Source organism: Capricornis sumatraensis, chromosome 15 (assembly GCF_032405125.1).
Source record: "Capricornis sumatraensis isolate serow.1 chromosome 15, serow.2, whole genome shotgun sequence".
Lineage (NCBI taxonomy): Eukaryota > Metazoa > Chordata > Mammalia > Artiodactyla > Bovidae > Capricornis > Capricornis sumatraensis.
In genome coordinates, this window is record NC_091083.1 from 73,992,903 (window position 1) to 74,006,674 (window position 13,772).

At 47.2% G+C, this 13,772-nt stretch overlaps 1 protein-coding gene across 1 annotated transcript in view; it reads right to left on the reverse strand.

Moving 5' to 3' along the window:
• Positions 1-13,772, reverse strand: part of PTPRT (protein tyrosine phosphatase receptor type T) — an 815,678-nt gene that overhangs the window by 40,759 nt on the left and 761,147 nt on the right. Inside the window, exon 19 of the mRNA XM_068986822.1 lies at positions 5,502-5,578. Coding sequence (XP_068842923.1) covers positions 5,502-5,578 — 77 coding nt within the window. The remainder of the gene's footprint in view (positions 1-5,501; positions 5,579-13,772) is intronic.

Consider the following 13,772-nt stretch of genomic DNA (forward strand, 5'->3'; position numbering starts at 1 on the left):
ACTTTCTCTTTCTGGGCCACTGGATAGGCTACCCAGAGCTGGGTGCAGCTTTCTCAGCAAAGGATGGTTGTGGCATACGTGCATGAACACATCTTTTGAGGTGAGCTTGGGCCACTCCTTTAAGGCCCCAGTTGGCAGGCAAAAGGCAAAGACAAAATGCATGGAATCTAGATGATTCCAATGCACTTCCCTGGTGGCTCAGATGATAAAGAATCTGCCTGCAATGCAGGAGACCTGGGTTTGATCCCTGGGTCAGAAAAATCCCCTGGAGAAGGGAAAGGCAACCCACATCAGTATTCTTGCCTGGAGAATTCCAAGGACAGAGGAGCCCAGCGGGCAACAGTCCATGTGGGTGGCAAAAGGGTCAGACAGGACTGAGCGACTAACACTCTCACTTCACTCGCAATGCACTTCAGCATCAGTGGGGGGGAATCCTGAGCAAGGCACTCACACTTCGCTTGTGGAGGTTAGATGACTTGGGTTCGCTATTCTGTTCATTCATTTAGTCACTCAGTCCTTCAATATTCAAGCAACAGGTATTAACTGAGTATCTACTACTCTGTACAAGGCCCCAGAGATACAAAAGTGGACCAGATGAATGTGGGCTCAGGTTCTAAGCAGCTTGTAGACGTCAACAAGCTGAGATAAGGTGGACTCAACCAGGGAGGCCAGAGAAGTGTTCTCTATGAGCTCTCTATGAGTTGAACGGGCCTCTTAAGCCTGGTTTGCCCATCTCAACACCCCTGTGGTTCCCCCTTCATCCCTGAAGCAATAGTCTCAGCTTTCCTCCCACTCTGCCCATGCTCGCTGCCTGTCATGTTTCCATCCACAGGCCTTGGCGCCGGCCCTTCCCTGGGACCGCGTCCGCTGTGTCTGTCCCCACATAACCCAGGGGTTTGCTCTCCCCTCCCATCCAGGCTTCTGCTGGGACAGCAGTCACCTCTGCAGACAGTCCATCCTGACACCCACTGGCAAGCTTGACACCCACTGGCTGTTTTTTTTTGTGTGGGGGGAGCTGCTTTCTCTGCTTTACTTTTCTTCAGGGCACTTAACACCAAAGTCTTTGTTTATTTACATGCTTAGCATCTGTTTGCCCAGTTGAATGAGAGCTCCAACAGGGCAGGGCTGTAATGGGCTGGCTCATGGCTGTGTCCCCAGCATGGAGAAGTCTGCCTTGGCCATCCCCTTGATAAATGCATATGGAATGAACGCCTGCCTGCTGCGTGCCTGTCCACACATGGCGCCCGAGTCCAGAGACCCTCTCTGGCATCCTGGAACCCATACAGTCCCCTGAAAGAAAATGTGCCAACGACTGGACTCTAGCAATTGGAGATAAAAGGAAATGGACTGCTCATTCGGGGCTCCTCTGGGGATCTGCCGAGAGCTGGTACAGAAACTTCCTAACCTTTAAAGAACTCTGAGTTCACTGAAGTCCCACCTACACAGCACACAGATCAACCGCAAACCTGCGCTGGGCCTGCCTCCATCTGTCTGTGAGCAATGGGAAAGAGGTTTGCATCCAAAACGCATTTATCTCACTCTGTACTCATGCATCTGTTACTTACTGGGGACCCAGATATGATATTTATTTCCAGACTGGTAATTTATAACGGATTCAAGTGGCCAATGCATCCTTGGGTGTGAAACAAGCCTGCCAGTGGGCTGACGGCACGGGTCTCTGGAGGCCTAGACAGGGCTGCCCCTTCAGCTCGTTATCCAGGTGGAGTTGTTTTAGTGCGTCGTCAAGATCCAACTGGATAAATGATTCCAGCACGGGCAGTCAGCCCTCTGGAGGGCTGCATTTCTGGCTGGGTGGAAACTCGGGCCAAGGGGTGAGCCCAATAGCTACCCAGGGCGAAGCCTGCCAGGCATCCCCATAGTGACCCTGGGAATCGTGACTCTGCTGGAGTAGAGAGTAGGCCCACACCTGCTGCAGTTCCCTGCCACCCCCCCCCCCACCCCCACAACCCTGAACTGCTCACACTGTGCAGGAAGCCTGGGCTTGGTGTCTTCTCTGTCCCTCCACTGACTCTCTGTTCCCTTCCATGACCTGCTCGTGACAGAGGCTGTGTCTATCTAGACCTCTACAGAAGCTCCAGGCCCAGCTCCTGACCACACGCAGGCCCTTTGTTAGCCAGGGTCTGGGGTGGGGGGATCTAGGGACCAGGCCAGGTGTTTCAGAAAGAGGGAATTCAGTGCAGGGAGCTGGTTATACAGGTGATGGTGAAGCTGAGATGCAAAACAGAACAGTGGGCTGCCCAGAGATCGGCAACAGCAAGAGGCTATGGCCACCCCTAGAACCAGCAGGTATAATGGGAGACAGAGAAGCCGCCAGAGCCCAGGAGCGGGGGCCACCTTGTTGAGGCTGGACCACCCTGGCGGTCCTGGTGGATGGAGCTGGAGCCACTGCTGGAGCTGCCACCCCAGGAAGCAAGAGAGGTGGAGAAATACGATGGCTTCTCCCTTCCTCTCACCCTCCTATCTCCCATCGCACCTTCCTTAAAGGGGTCAGCTCTCTCTCCTCTCTGTAACCCACGCCTCCCCCTCACCTACCTCCCTCTGCCCACATACACACCAGCAATGCAAAGCAGAACGGGGAAAGACATGGTGCCAGGAGCCAGCATGAGGAACTCCGCCCGTGGCAAAGGTCATGAGGAAAGAGGCTCGGCATTACGCAAAGGCGAGATTGAGCCTCAGGAGAGCCCCTGTTCCCGAGCATCTACCCCCAAAACCAGAGTGCCTACTTTACTGTTCTATGCTCGCACCTATACCTCTGACTTTACGCGGGGCTGACCCCCTACCACCTCTCTCAGAGAAGGAGTTAACTTGCAGCTCCAGTTAATAAAAATTCCTGGGCATTACAAGAGTGTTTCAACTTACAAACTCCTCTGAAGGTTCTCTAGCCTGCCTGAGCATGTTCGGACGGCCACATGTGATTGTTTACAGCCTCCCAACCGTGAGAGGCACGAGATGCTTTAAACTTTCTACATACAGATTCTTTTGAGAAGTTACAAAATTATTAGTATAGTATTAGTGGGTTGATTAGAAATTATATTGGTGAAGGGTTTTTCATTTGTTGAGCCAATATTTGCTGCTGAATCTCCATATTCCCTGCCCTTATGATGAATATAACTAGCATACAGGAGAAATAAATATTAACCTTTAAGATTAATCATGTTAAACCTTAGGCTAAGTAAATTCCTTTCTTGACTGTAACCCACTACACCCTCACCCTATAGGAATGCAACTTTATTTGGAGGGTGGCGCCTAGTTTAAGAAAAAAAATCACCCCTGGAATAAATAAGTTTTCTGGTTGACTGACCGTTATCAGAAAGGGCCATAAAATGTCAGCAGGCCTCATGGCCAGAAGATGATGTAAAACCCCTAAGACTTTTGTATAATTTTATATGAAACACCTGATTTTGACAAGGGTCAGGTCTGCTGACCCTGCGTGACTCTGTATTCATCCCTACATATAACAAAAAGTATATAAGCAAACCTGAAAATAAAGAAAACAGATCAGTTTCTGGAAAGACTGATTCCCCCGTGTCGTTTCCTTCTTGTTCTCCGTTTTTCTGGTGGAATTCCCATCTGGAGCGTGGGTACTCACCAAGCCTAATTTTGCTAATTTTGCCTGGGCTTCTAAGATATGACCGGGGAGGCCTCAGTGCCTCCTCTCCTTCGGGAGAACGGAAAGACGCCTGTGGCCTACATAGGTGGTGCAAGCTTCTTGTCTCAAAGCTTTATTGGTATCCCATGTAAACCAAGTTATTCAGCCTCTTTTTCTCCACTAATTTTCCTACTACACTATTCCTTTCTAATCTCTCTTTATACTTTTAATTAAATAGCTTTTTCCTAGGACACCGATTCCGTCTCCTCTTCGAATTACCCTGGATCCACGGGGGCTGGACCCGGGCAACATGGAATAGATCAGAGAGCAAAAAGTAAATGTCTAAGGTGAGGCTTAATACATATTTGTTCAATCAGTGAATCATCTGGCTCAGCTTAGATTATGGGAAATTCTAAAGCCTGCCACAGTACCTTATCGCTTGTCTATAAAAACACCTGGGAGTCAGAAGGGCCAGGGACGAACTCTGAGCCTTTCGTCAAGGTTCCTGGGCCTCCCAGCTGAGGCCTCGAGAAGCCTGGCTTGCATCAGTCACGCTGGGATGTCTCTCTGGCCCCAGTGACCACGCTTCCCTTTTACAAACTCGCTCTATCCCATGCACACCTGTCTCGGCTCCTGTTGTATTTAGCCCCCTCCTCCATGTTCTCTGGAACGCTGAAGCGGCCCCTTTCCTAACTGGGGGTCTTAATCCCAGACCCTCTTCTCTCTCATCTGCCTTGACCTCAGTAAGAGATAAGCCATCCCACAGCTCAGCTTTGAACTGGTCACCTCCTTGATCCAACGCCTTCCACAGCTTCCTCTTGCCTACAAAATAAAGTCCGACTTCCTATGTTTGATCACAAACTATGCATGTTCCAGCACCGACCTTATTTTCCTCCACTCTCGTCGCAGAGCCTCTGCTCCCCTCACACTCTGCTGTGCTATCTCCTCCGCCACATCTCAGCTTGCGCAGCTCTTCGGCCAGAGGCCCATCTCCCCCTTCTTTGACTTTAAATTCTGCCTGTGCTTAAAGCTTTGGTTCACATTGCACTTCACATTCCTGATGAAAAGGCGACTTTCCACCCCCACCTCTGAATCCCTGTGGCATTTTATCTGAACTTACGACACTCACTTTCTAGTTTGCCCTGGAATTATTGATGCGAGCTTATCTTCCTGCTAAGGTTTTAGAAGGTAGAGACCATGGCATTTTTAGCTTTCTGGTTCCCATAGCATCCAACTCTGAAATTTTCATGACATAAATGGCTGTACCTTCAAATGAATGAATGAATAGGCAAACAGACACACACACACACACACACACACACACACACACGAATTAATGGGACTTCCCTGAGTTATAGCAGTTAAGAATTCACCTGTTAAAGCAGGGGACACGGGTTTGATATCTGGTCTGGGAACATTTCACATGCCATGGGGCAAGCAAGTCCACGTATCACTGCTACTGAAGCCTGTGAACCCTAGAGCCTGGGCTCTGCAACGAGAAGAGTCACTGCAACGAGAAGCCCCCGAACTACGACTAGAGAGTAGCCCCTGCTCGCTGCGTCTAGAGAAAGCCTCTGCACAGCAACGAAGAGCCAGTACAGCAAACAAACACATAAATAAAATTTTTTAAAAATTGAAGAATTAATGGGCAAATGAACAAGGCTGGCAGTCCTGGGCTCCACAGAGCAGGCCACTCTAGCCAGCCTGAAAATGGGTGCATCTTTAGATGGATAATCAATTTGGGTTACACGAGTCACAGGGAGGAGCCAGACCCTGTGGACTTGCTCTAGGAGGGCCACTGTCTAGGGGACTGGCTGGGCGGAGAGTCACAGATTTGAGTCTGCTGCAGCCCGCCCAGAACCCAGCCCCCCAGCCCCATGAAGAGCCTCACATCGATGTAGTTGGCGTTGATATAGTCGGAGTGTGGGTCTCCATCCAGCACCAGCAGTCTCACTCGAGAATGGTCGTCTGCAGAGAGAGCAGAAAACAAGGGTGTGAGTGATCAGAGGGCTTCGGGCGAGGAGCCAGCTCTGCCTGCTTCAGAGCTACCATCTATCTATCGGCACACACCAGGCATCATGCCAGAGACATACACATTCTCCTGGAACCCCTAGCATCACCCTCAGTTATTATCCCCATTCACAGACGAGGAAGTTGAGGCTCAGGGAGATTACTCTGCCTTACAAAGGGCCCGTATACGCTCCTCTCTTTTCCCACCTGCCCTTCTGGTTCTAGTTTTGTCATTACTTACTGGGGAGAGTCACCTGGGTCTTTAAATCTTAGCGATTTTGTCATTAAAAGTGGGTAGAGATGCCTTCTGCAGAGGACAATGCAGGAAAGACTGCATGAAAACACTCTGGAAGTGTCTCGGGAAGTGCGATCAGGATTAATATGCTCCATTTTCACGCTTTCTTAAAACCAGCAAATGTATCTATTTTCTATGTGTGTACAAATGCTTTCCTTTCGCCTCTTGGAGTATTATTGCAAACAGATTGTCAGCCACATATTGTTATCAATACTATCATTCAAGTGAAGCTAAGTCATTATAAAAGAGATCATCAATAACTAAAAATCGTGTTACAGAGAATACCATTTTAAACACAATCTAGGCATAAACAAGATGTGGAGGCTTTAGTCAATGGCACGCTTACTTCAAATAACACCAAATAAAAACAATTAAGGAAAAAAAAACCTTCCTCAGCAGAAGAATCAGGCTAATCCTTTACAGTTAATTCAAGTGAGCTCTGACACGCTAAAAGACACACAAACAGAACGTCCGGGTTGGGTCTGGCGAGGGGGAGAGGCTCAGCTTGCTGTCTCCATCACTGGGTTCATATCACCGAATGTTGCTGCATCCACCGGCAGGGCTGGCATTCCCAAAGGTGGACTGGGGAGCTCTGGGCACCCACAGGGGTCTGTGGGGATCAAGGGAGTCGGGTCAGCTTATTCTGCGGGCCTTTTCCAGAACTTTGCAGTTTATAAGCATATCTGCTACTACAAACCGGAACCCCCAAGAGCAGGGACACGACGTGTTTTGCTCCCTGTTCTATCCTCTGCACAGGTACTCGATAAGTACTTGGGGAGCAGGTGAATGGATTACCTCTCTGGACTCTCACAGCGACCTGGGAGAGAACCTTTTGTAACCTTTGTTACAAATGAGGAAACTGAGGCTCCCAAGGACTGAAGGGCCACATGGTCAGTGGATGGTGGAGCCTAGAAGAGTGAGGTTCTCTTAACTCTGAGCTCAGACACTCCTGATTCCCAAGAGGAGTCTAAGCAGGATAGGAGTAAGCACTTCAAGGGTACTTGTGCAGTTGTGTCTGACTCTTTGCAACCCCACGGGGACTGTACCCTGCCAGACTCCTCTGTCCATGAGATTTCCCAGGCAAGAATCCTGGAGTGGGTTGCCATTTCCTTCTCCACGGGTGCATAGCAGAGGCGTTAACGACAGCGAAGTGGTTACCTAGGTGATAGAAGGGTTGAGAGGCCAAAGGGAGGAGGGAGGAGTAATTTGGAAATAAACACTCACAAGGAGACACTGCCTCCCCAGGGAGGTGGGACAGAGGGAGGAAGCGAGGGCCCCGGAGCAAAGGAGGGGGGCACCTGTGGGAGCTGGAGCTGCGGTGGCCTCTCTGGCGGGAGCTGGAGAAAAGGAAGAGACTCCCTGGCTGTTCAGGAAGGTACCTGTGATGGGGACAGAGGGGAGAGATACCCCGGTTTTCTCCTTTCTCCCGCCTTACAATCTCCAACACGAGTGCCCATCACTGGCCAAACCGAGCTAGTGGCCAGCTGACAAGAGGTGGTAAGAAATGCAACCTGAGGGGTCAGCTCCCTGCGATGGAAGGTTGAGCAGGAGAAGGCAAAGAATGGGCTCCAGGACAGACAAGCAGGCTGGGGCTACCACCCTACATCTGTTCATTCATTACCTAAATAATCGATTCAAAAATTATTCACTGAGGACTTCCGTGGTAGTCCAGTGGTTAAGAATCTGCCTGTCAATGCAGGGGACACAGGTTCAATCCCATATACCGCAGGGCAACTAAGCCCGAGCACCACAACCATGAACCCTGTAAAGCGAAGCTCACACACGGCAACTAGAGAAAGCCCGTGCGCAGCAGTGAAGACCCAGCACAGCTATAAATAAAATAATAGACATTCAGTGAGTCTAACCACTATAAAACATGATTCACTGAGCATCCGCTGTGTGCCAGGCACTGTGCTAGACACTGAGCTACACTGGATGCCACACTTCTTACTCCTTGTAGGGAGGAGTTTCCGTGGAAGCAACCGAGGCAGGGAAGGAGGTGTAAGTTATCCCTGTGGGTAAGTGGGGCAGTGGGGTGTGATGTGGGGAAGGAATTTGAAGCTAATCTTTCTGGAGTGTATGGCAGACACTGAAGGTTTTACAATCATATATTTCCCCAAATAGCTCTACAGACTATTATGCTAATATCACTCTTATACGCTAATATTGCAATGATGTAATATTCTTCCCATTTCACAGATGAAGAAACTGGGGCTCATAGAGGTTAGGCAAGTTTCCAATGTTACACAGTTTGCAAGCGGCAAAGCTGGGACTCTCTCAGGACTGTCTGACCTTGAATCTCTGCTCTGTCCGCACAATGTGCTGTCCCTGGACTTCTACCATCTTGCAGGCACTGGAGTCTGGGCAAGGGTCTCGTCCCCAGCTCCTGCAGTGGGATTTCCTGGGGGACAACCACCCAGCGGGGCTTCAAACAAGGTCCAGCACCTGACTCTGTGCTCAGACTGGTAAGCCTTATTACCAGTGGCTACAAAAAACTACAAGCCTCAAAAAAGTGAAAAATGCAATATGTGTTTTCACTCATTGGTCTCACTAATGACTTACTGATTCAAAAATCTCCTTTATTTATTGAGTTAGTCCTGCCCTTGGGATCTATAGCCCTAGGAACAGAGGTTTAAAAGGTTGAAAGGGTATTTCCTTTAATATAAAGTGGAATTTAAAGTCTGAAAGCAAATATGATTTAAAAAGAAACAGAAACATTTCTTTTAGCTATCTGTTCTTAAAGATGAGCAGTGTCTCTACTACCAGGTATTTGTCAGTATCACCTCTTCATTTATTAAGAACAAGTTTGGGGATTTTGTGGCTTGTCTGTTGGCTAAGACCTCCCAATGCAGGGGGCCCAGGTTCGATCCCTGGTCAGAGAACGGGATCCCACATGCTGCAAATAAGAGTTCTCATGCTGCAATTAAAGATCCTACATGCTGCAACAAAGATGAAAGACTCGTGTGCTGCAAGTAAGACCTGGCACTGCCAAACAAACAAACAGCTTTGGGAAGTGATATGAGGCAATGAGGCACTGAAAGGGAGACTTGACCAATGGACAATGAAGAAGGGTCTCTCCATCAGAGAGAACAAACGCAAGAGTGACAGCAGGGGTCCTGGAAAAGCAAGCATATTGGATGAGCTACAATCAGGGATTCTTGTCTTGTGAACATGCAGTGGGTGGGGACTCAGTTCAGTTCAGTCGCTCAGTCGTGTCCGACTCTTTGCGACCCCATGAATCGCAGCACGCCAGGCCTCCCTGTCCATCACCATCTCCCAGAGTTCACTCAAACTCACGTCCATCGAGTCGGTGATGCCATCCAGCCATCTCATCCTCTGTCGACCCCTTCTCCTCCTGCCCCCAATCCCTCCCAGCATCAGAGTCTTTTCCAATGAGTCAACTCTTCGCATGAGGTGGCCAAAGTACTGGAGTTTCAGCTTTAGCATCAGTCCTTCCAGAGAACACCCAGGACTGATCTCCTTTAGAACGGACTGGTTGGATCTCCTTGCTCTCCAAGGGACTCTCAAGAGTCTTCTCCAATACCACAGTTCAAATGCATCAATTTGTCGGCACTCAGCTTTCTTCACTGTCCAACTCTTACATCCATACATGACTACTGGAAAGACCATAGCCTTGACTAGACGGACCTTTGTTGGCAAAGTAATGTTTCTGCTTTTGAATATGCTATCTAAATTGGTCATAACTTTCCTTCCAAGGAGTAAGCATCTTTTAATTTCATGGCTGCAGTCACCAACCGCAGTGATTTTGGAGCCCAAACAAATGAAGTCTGACACTGTTTCCACTATTTCCCCATCTATTTCCCATGAAGTGATGGGACCAGATGCCATGATCTTTGTTTTCTGAATGTTGAGCTTTAAGCCAATTTTTTCACTCTCCTCTTTCACTTTCATCAAGAGGCTTTTTAGTTCCTCTTCACTTTCTGCCATAAGGGTGGTGTCATCTGCATATCTGAGGTTATTGATATTTCTCCCGGCAATCTTGATTCCAGCTTGTGCTTCCTCCAGCCCGGTGTTTCTCATGGTGTACTCTGAATATAAGTTAAATAAGCAGGGTGACAATATACAGCCTTGACGTACTTCTTTTCCTATTTGGAACCAGTCTGTTGTTCCATGTCCAGTTCTAACTGTTGCTTCCTGACCTGCATATAGGTTTCTCAAGAGGCAGGTCAGCTGGTCTGGTATTCCCATCTCTTTCAGAATTTTCCACAGTTTATTGTGATCCACACAGTCAAAGGCTTTGGCATAGTCAATAAGGCAGAAATAGATGTTTTTCTGGAACTCTCTTGCTTTTTCCATGATACAGCACATGTTGGCAATTTGATCTCTGGTTCCTCTGCCTTTTCTAAAACCAGCTTGAACATCTGGAAGTTCACGGTTCACATATTGCTGAAGCCTGGCTTGGAGAATTTTGAGCATTACTTTACTAGCATGTGAGATGAGTGCAATTGTGCTGTAGTTTGAGCATTCTTTGGCATTGCCTTTCTTTGGGATTGGAATGAAAACTGACCTTTTCCAGTCCTGTGGCCACTGCTGAGTTTTGCACATTTGCTGGCATATTGAGTGTAGCACTTTCACAGCATCATCCTTCAGGATTTGAAATAGCTCAACTGGAATTCCATCACCTCCACTAGCTTTGTTTGTAGTGATGCTTCCTAAGGCCCACTTGACTTCACATTCTAGGATGTCTGGCTCTAGATGAGTGATCACACCATCGTGATTATCTGGGTCATGAAGATCTTTTTTTGTACAGTTCTTCCGTGTATTCTTGCCACCTCTTAATATCTTCTGCTTCTGTTAGGTCCATACCATTTCTGTCCTTTATCGAGCCCATCTTTGCATGAAATGTTCCGTTGGTATCTCTAATTTTCTTCAAGAGGTCTCTAGTCTTTCCCATTCTGTTGTTTTCCTTTATTTCTTTGCATTGATTGCTGAAGAAGCCTTTCTTATCTCTTCTTGTTCTTCTTTGGAACTCTGCATTCAGATGCCTATATCTTTCCTTTTCTCCTTTGCTTTTTGCTTCTCTTCTTTTCACAGCTATTTGTAAGGCCTCCCCAGACAGCCATTTTGCTTTTTTGCATTTCTTTTCCACGGGGATGGTCTTGATCCCTGTCTCCTGTACAGTGTCACGAACCTCTGTCCATAGTTCATCAGGCACTCTTATCTATCAGATCTAGTCCCTTAAATCTATTTCTCACTTCCACTGTATAATCATAAGGGATTTGATTTAGGTCATACCTGAATGGTCTAGTGGTTTTCCCTACTTTCTTCAATTTAACTCTGAATTTGGCAATCAAGAGTTCATGATCTGAGCCTCAGTCAGCTGGGTGGGTGGGGATTAGCAGCCAGATAAGAAGCAGAGGAGGTGGGTGCTGCTTAGGCTACAGAGGGCCTTTTTTTCCCTATTCAGGTGCTTAGGTGCAAGTCAGCAAGCCAGGCTCTGCAGAGCGTCCAAATAGAGACTCTTTTCTGAGGCAGTGGGAGCCTACTTTAGTACAAAATGATCAAGGTTTATTCTCACATGGCTATCCCGTGGCAAGCAGGACAGCAGACTTGGTAATGGGCGGTTTGAAGCTAGCAGCCAGTTCTGTGGGCAGATCTTAGTTCCATCACTTGGCAAGTCCATTGGTCTCCCTAAGCCTTGGATTCCGTAGCAAAATGCAATACAGCTCCATGAACACTGGGAGGATTAAATGAGAAAATGCAGGCGTGAAAAGTGTGAGCATGTTAAGAGAAGGAAAAGACAAGCCACAGATTGGGAGAAAATATTTGAAAAAGACCATCTGATGAAAGCCTTGTATACACAGTATACAAAGAACTCTTAAAACTCAACAATAAGAAAACAGTCCAATTAAAAAATGGGGAAAAGATCTGAACGGAAAGCTCATCAAAAAGGATGTATAGACAAAAGGTGAGCAAATGAAAAGATGTTCAGTATCATATGTAATTTGTTGGTGGTGGTGTTCAGTTACTAAGTTGTGTCTGACTCTTTGTGACCTCATAGACTGCAGCATGCCAGGCTTCCTTGTCCTTCACTATCTCCTGGAGTTTCCTCAAACTCGTTTTCATTGAGTCAGTGATACTATCTAACCATCTCATCCTCGGCTGCCCCTTTCTCCTTTTCCCTTCAATCTTTCCCAGCATATGTCACTGGGAACCGAAAACTTAAAAAACAAGAGGCTACCTCGATACACCTACCAGAATGGCCAGAATTCAGAATCCTGATAACACCAAATGCCGGTGAGGATGTGGAGCCACCAGAATGCTCATTCATTGCTGATGGGAAAGCAAAATCTATACAGCCAGTCTGGAAGACAGTTTGGTAATTTCTTCTAAAGCTAAACACACTCTTATCATATGATCCAACAATTTCTGTCTGGCATTTGCCCAAACTCACTGTCCACACAAAACCTGCACATGAATGGTTATTGCAGGTTTACTCACAAGTGCCAAAATTTAGAAATAAACAAGATGTCTTTCAACAGGTAAATGGATAAGCAAGTCATGGTACATCCAAACGATGGGACAGTCTTCAGTAATATAAAGAAATGAATTCTTAAGGCGTGAAAAGATATGGAGGAAATAGAAATGCACACTGCTAAGTGAAAAAGCCAGTCTGAAAGCCTTCATACTGTACGGCTCCAACTCTGTAACATTCTGGGGAAGGAAAAACTGTGGAGGCAGTAAAAAGATCCGTGGTTTCCAGGGACCTTTGGGGAGAGATGAATAGGTGGAGCACAGAGGGTATTTAGGGCAGTGAAACCTCTGCAGGGTCCTTTCCTGGTGGATACCTGTCATCATACATGGTTCAAATCCTACAGAATTGCACAATACAGGGTGGATTCAAATGTAAAGGATGGACTTCAGCTAATAATAATGGATCAATTTCGTTTCACTATTGTAACAAATGTGCCACACTGATGCAAGATGTTAAAAACAGGGGGAAATGAGTGTGGGAGGGAGAGAGGGGCTGGGTAGAGAGGAACGCTGGACATTCGGCTTAATTTTTCTGAACCTAAAACTGCTCTTTAAAAGAGAGAAGTGTGACGACGGTGCCTGGTATGCAGCAGGTGCTTGATCAATGACGGCTCTGGGCTGGATGTGAGGTGGGCAGTGAGCTGATGGCAGAAGTGGTTAGAAACTTTATGCTTCCTATTCGTCCTTCTGTACAAAATGTCAATCCATCTTTCTGCAGAGGCAGAGTTATTGTGTATATTCATGAAGGGGCAGAATTCAGCTCTGGGTCCACCGGAAAGGCATCGCAAGGAGCAGCACTGCCCTCATGGTTTATTTATTCCTTATGTGAGATGCTAATATTATTCTGTGTCTTTTTCCCCTTCTAACTTTATATAATTAGAAGGATAAAAAATTGTGTTTATCCAGACGTACATGGAGAAAGATGGGGCAGCCAGCAATGTAAAGGAATTTATACAAAGTAATTTACAAGCAGCCCAGAACGTTCATTATGCTTTATCTGTATTTTGCAAGCTTGAAAAACAGCTAATCTGGTACTCCTTGTTTGATATTCAAGACGAGAGAGGAAGTCACATAGAGGAGAAACAAGCTCCTCGATGGTGATGTAAGAGGAACTGCAAGAGCCCGGCCTGGAGACGAAAGGCCAGCTCTGGCTCAAGGGGAGGAAAAAACCAGTGGAAGGTTTTTTTCCTTCCAGTAGAAGGAAGACATAACTGGAAAGCCACGGAGATCCAAAGAGCACCCCATCCCCCTGCTCCAACACAACTCAAGAGGAATGAAAACACTGTCCCTCTAGAATCAACCTGTTCTTGTGGTTTTAGGACAAAGCCCAGAGGGAGGTCGTAGAAGTTTAACAAATAGCTC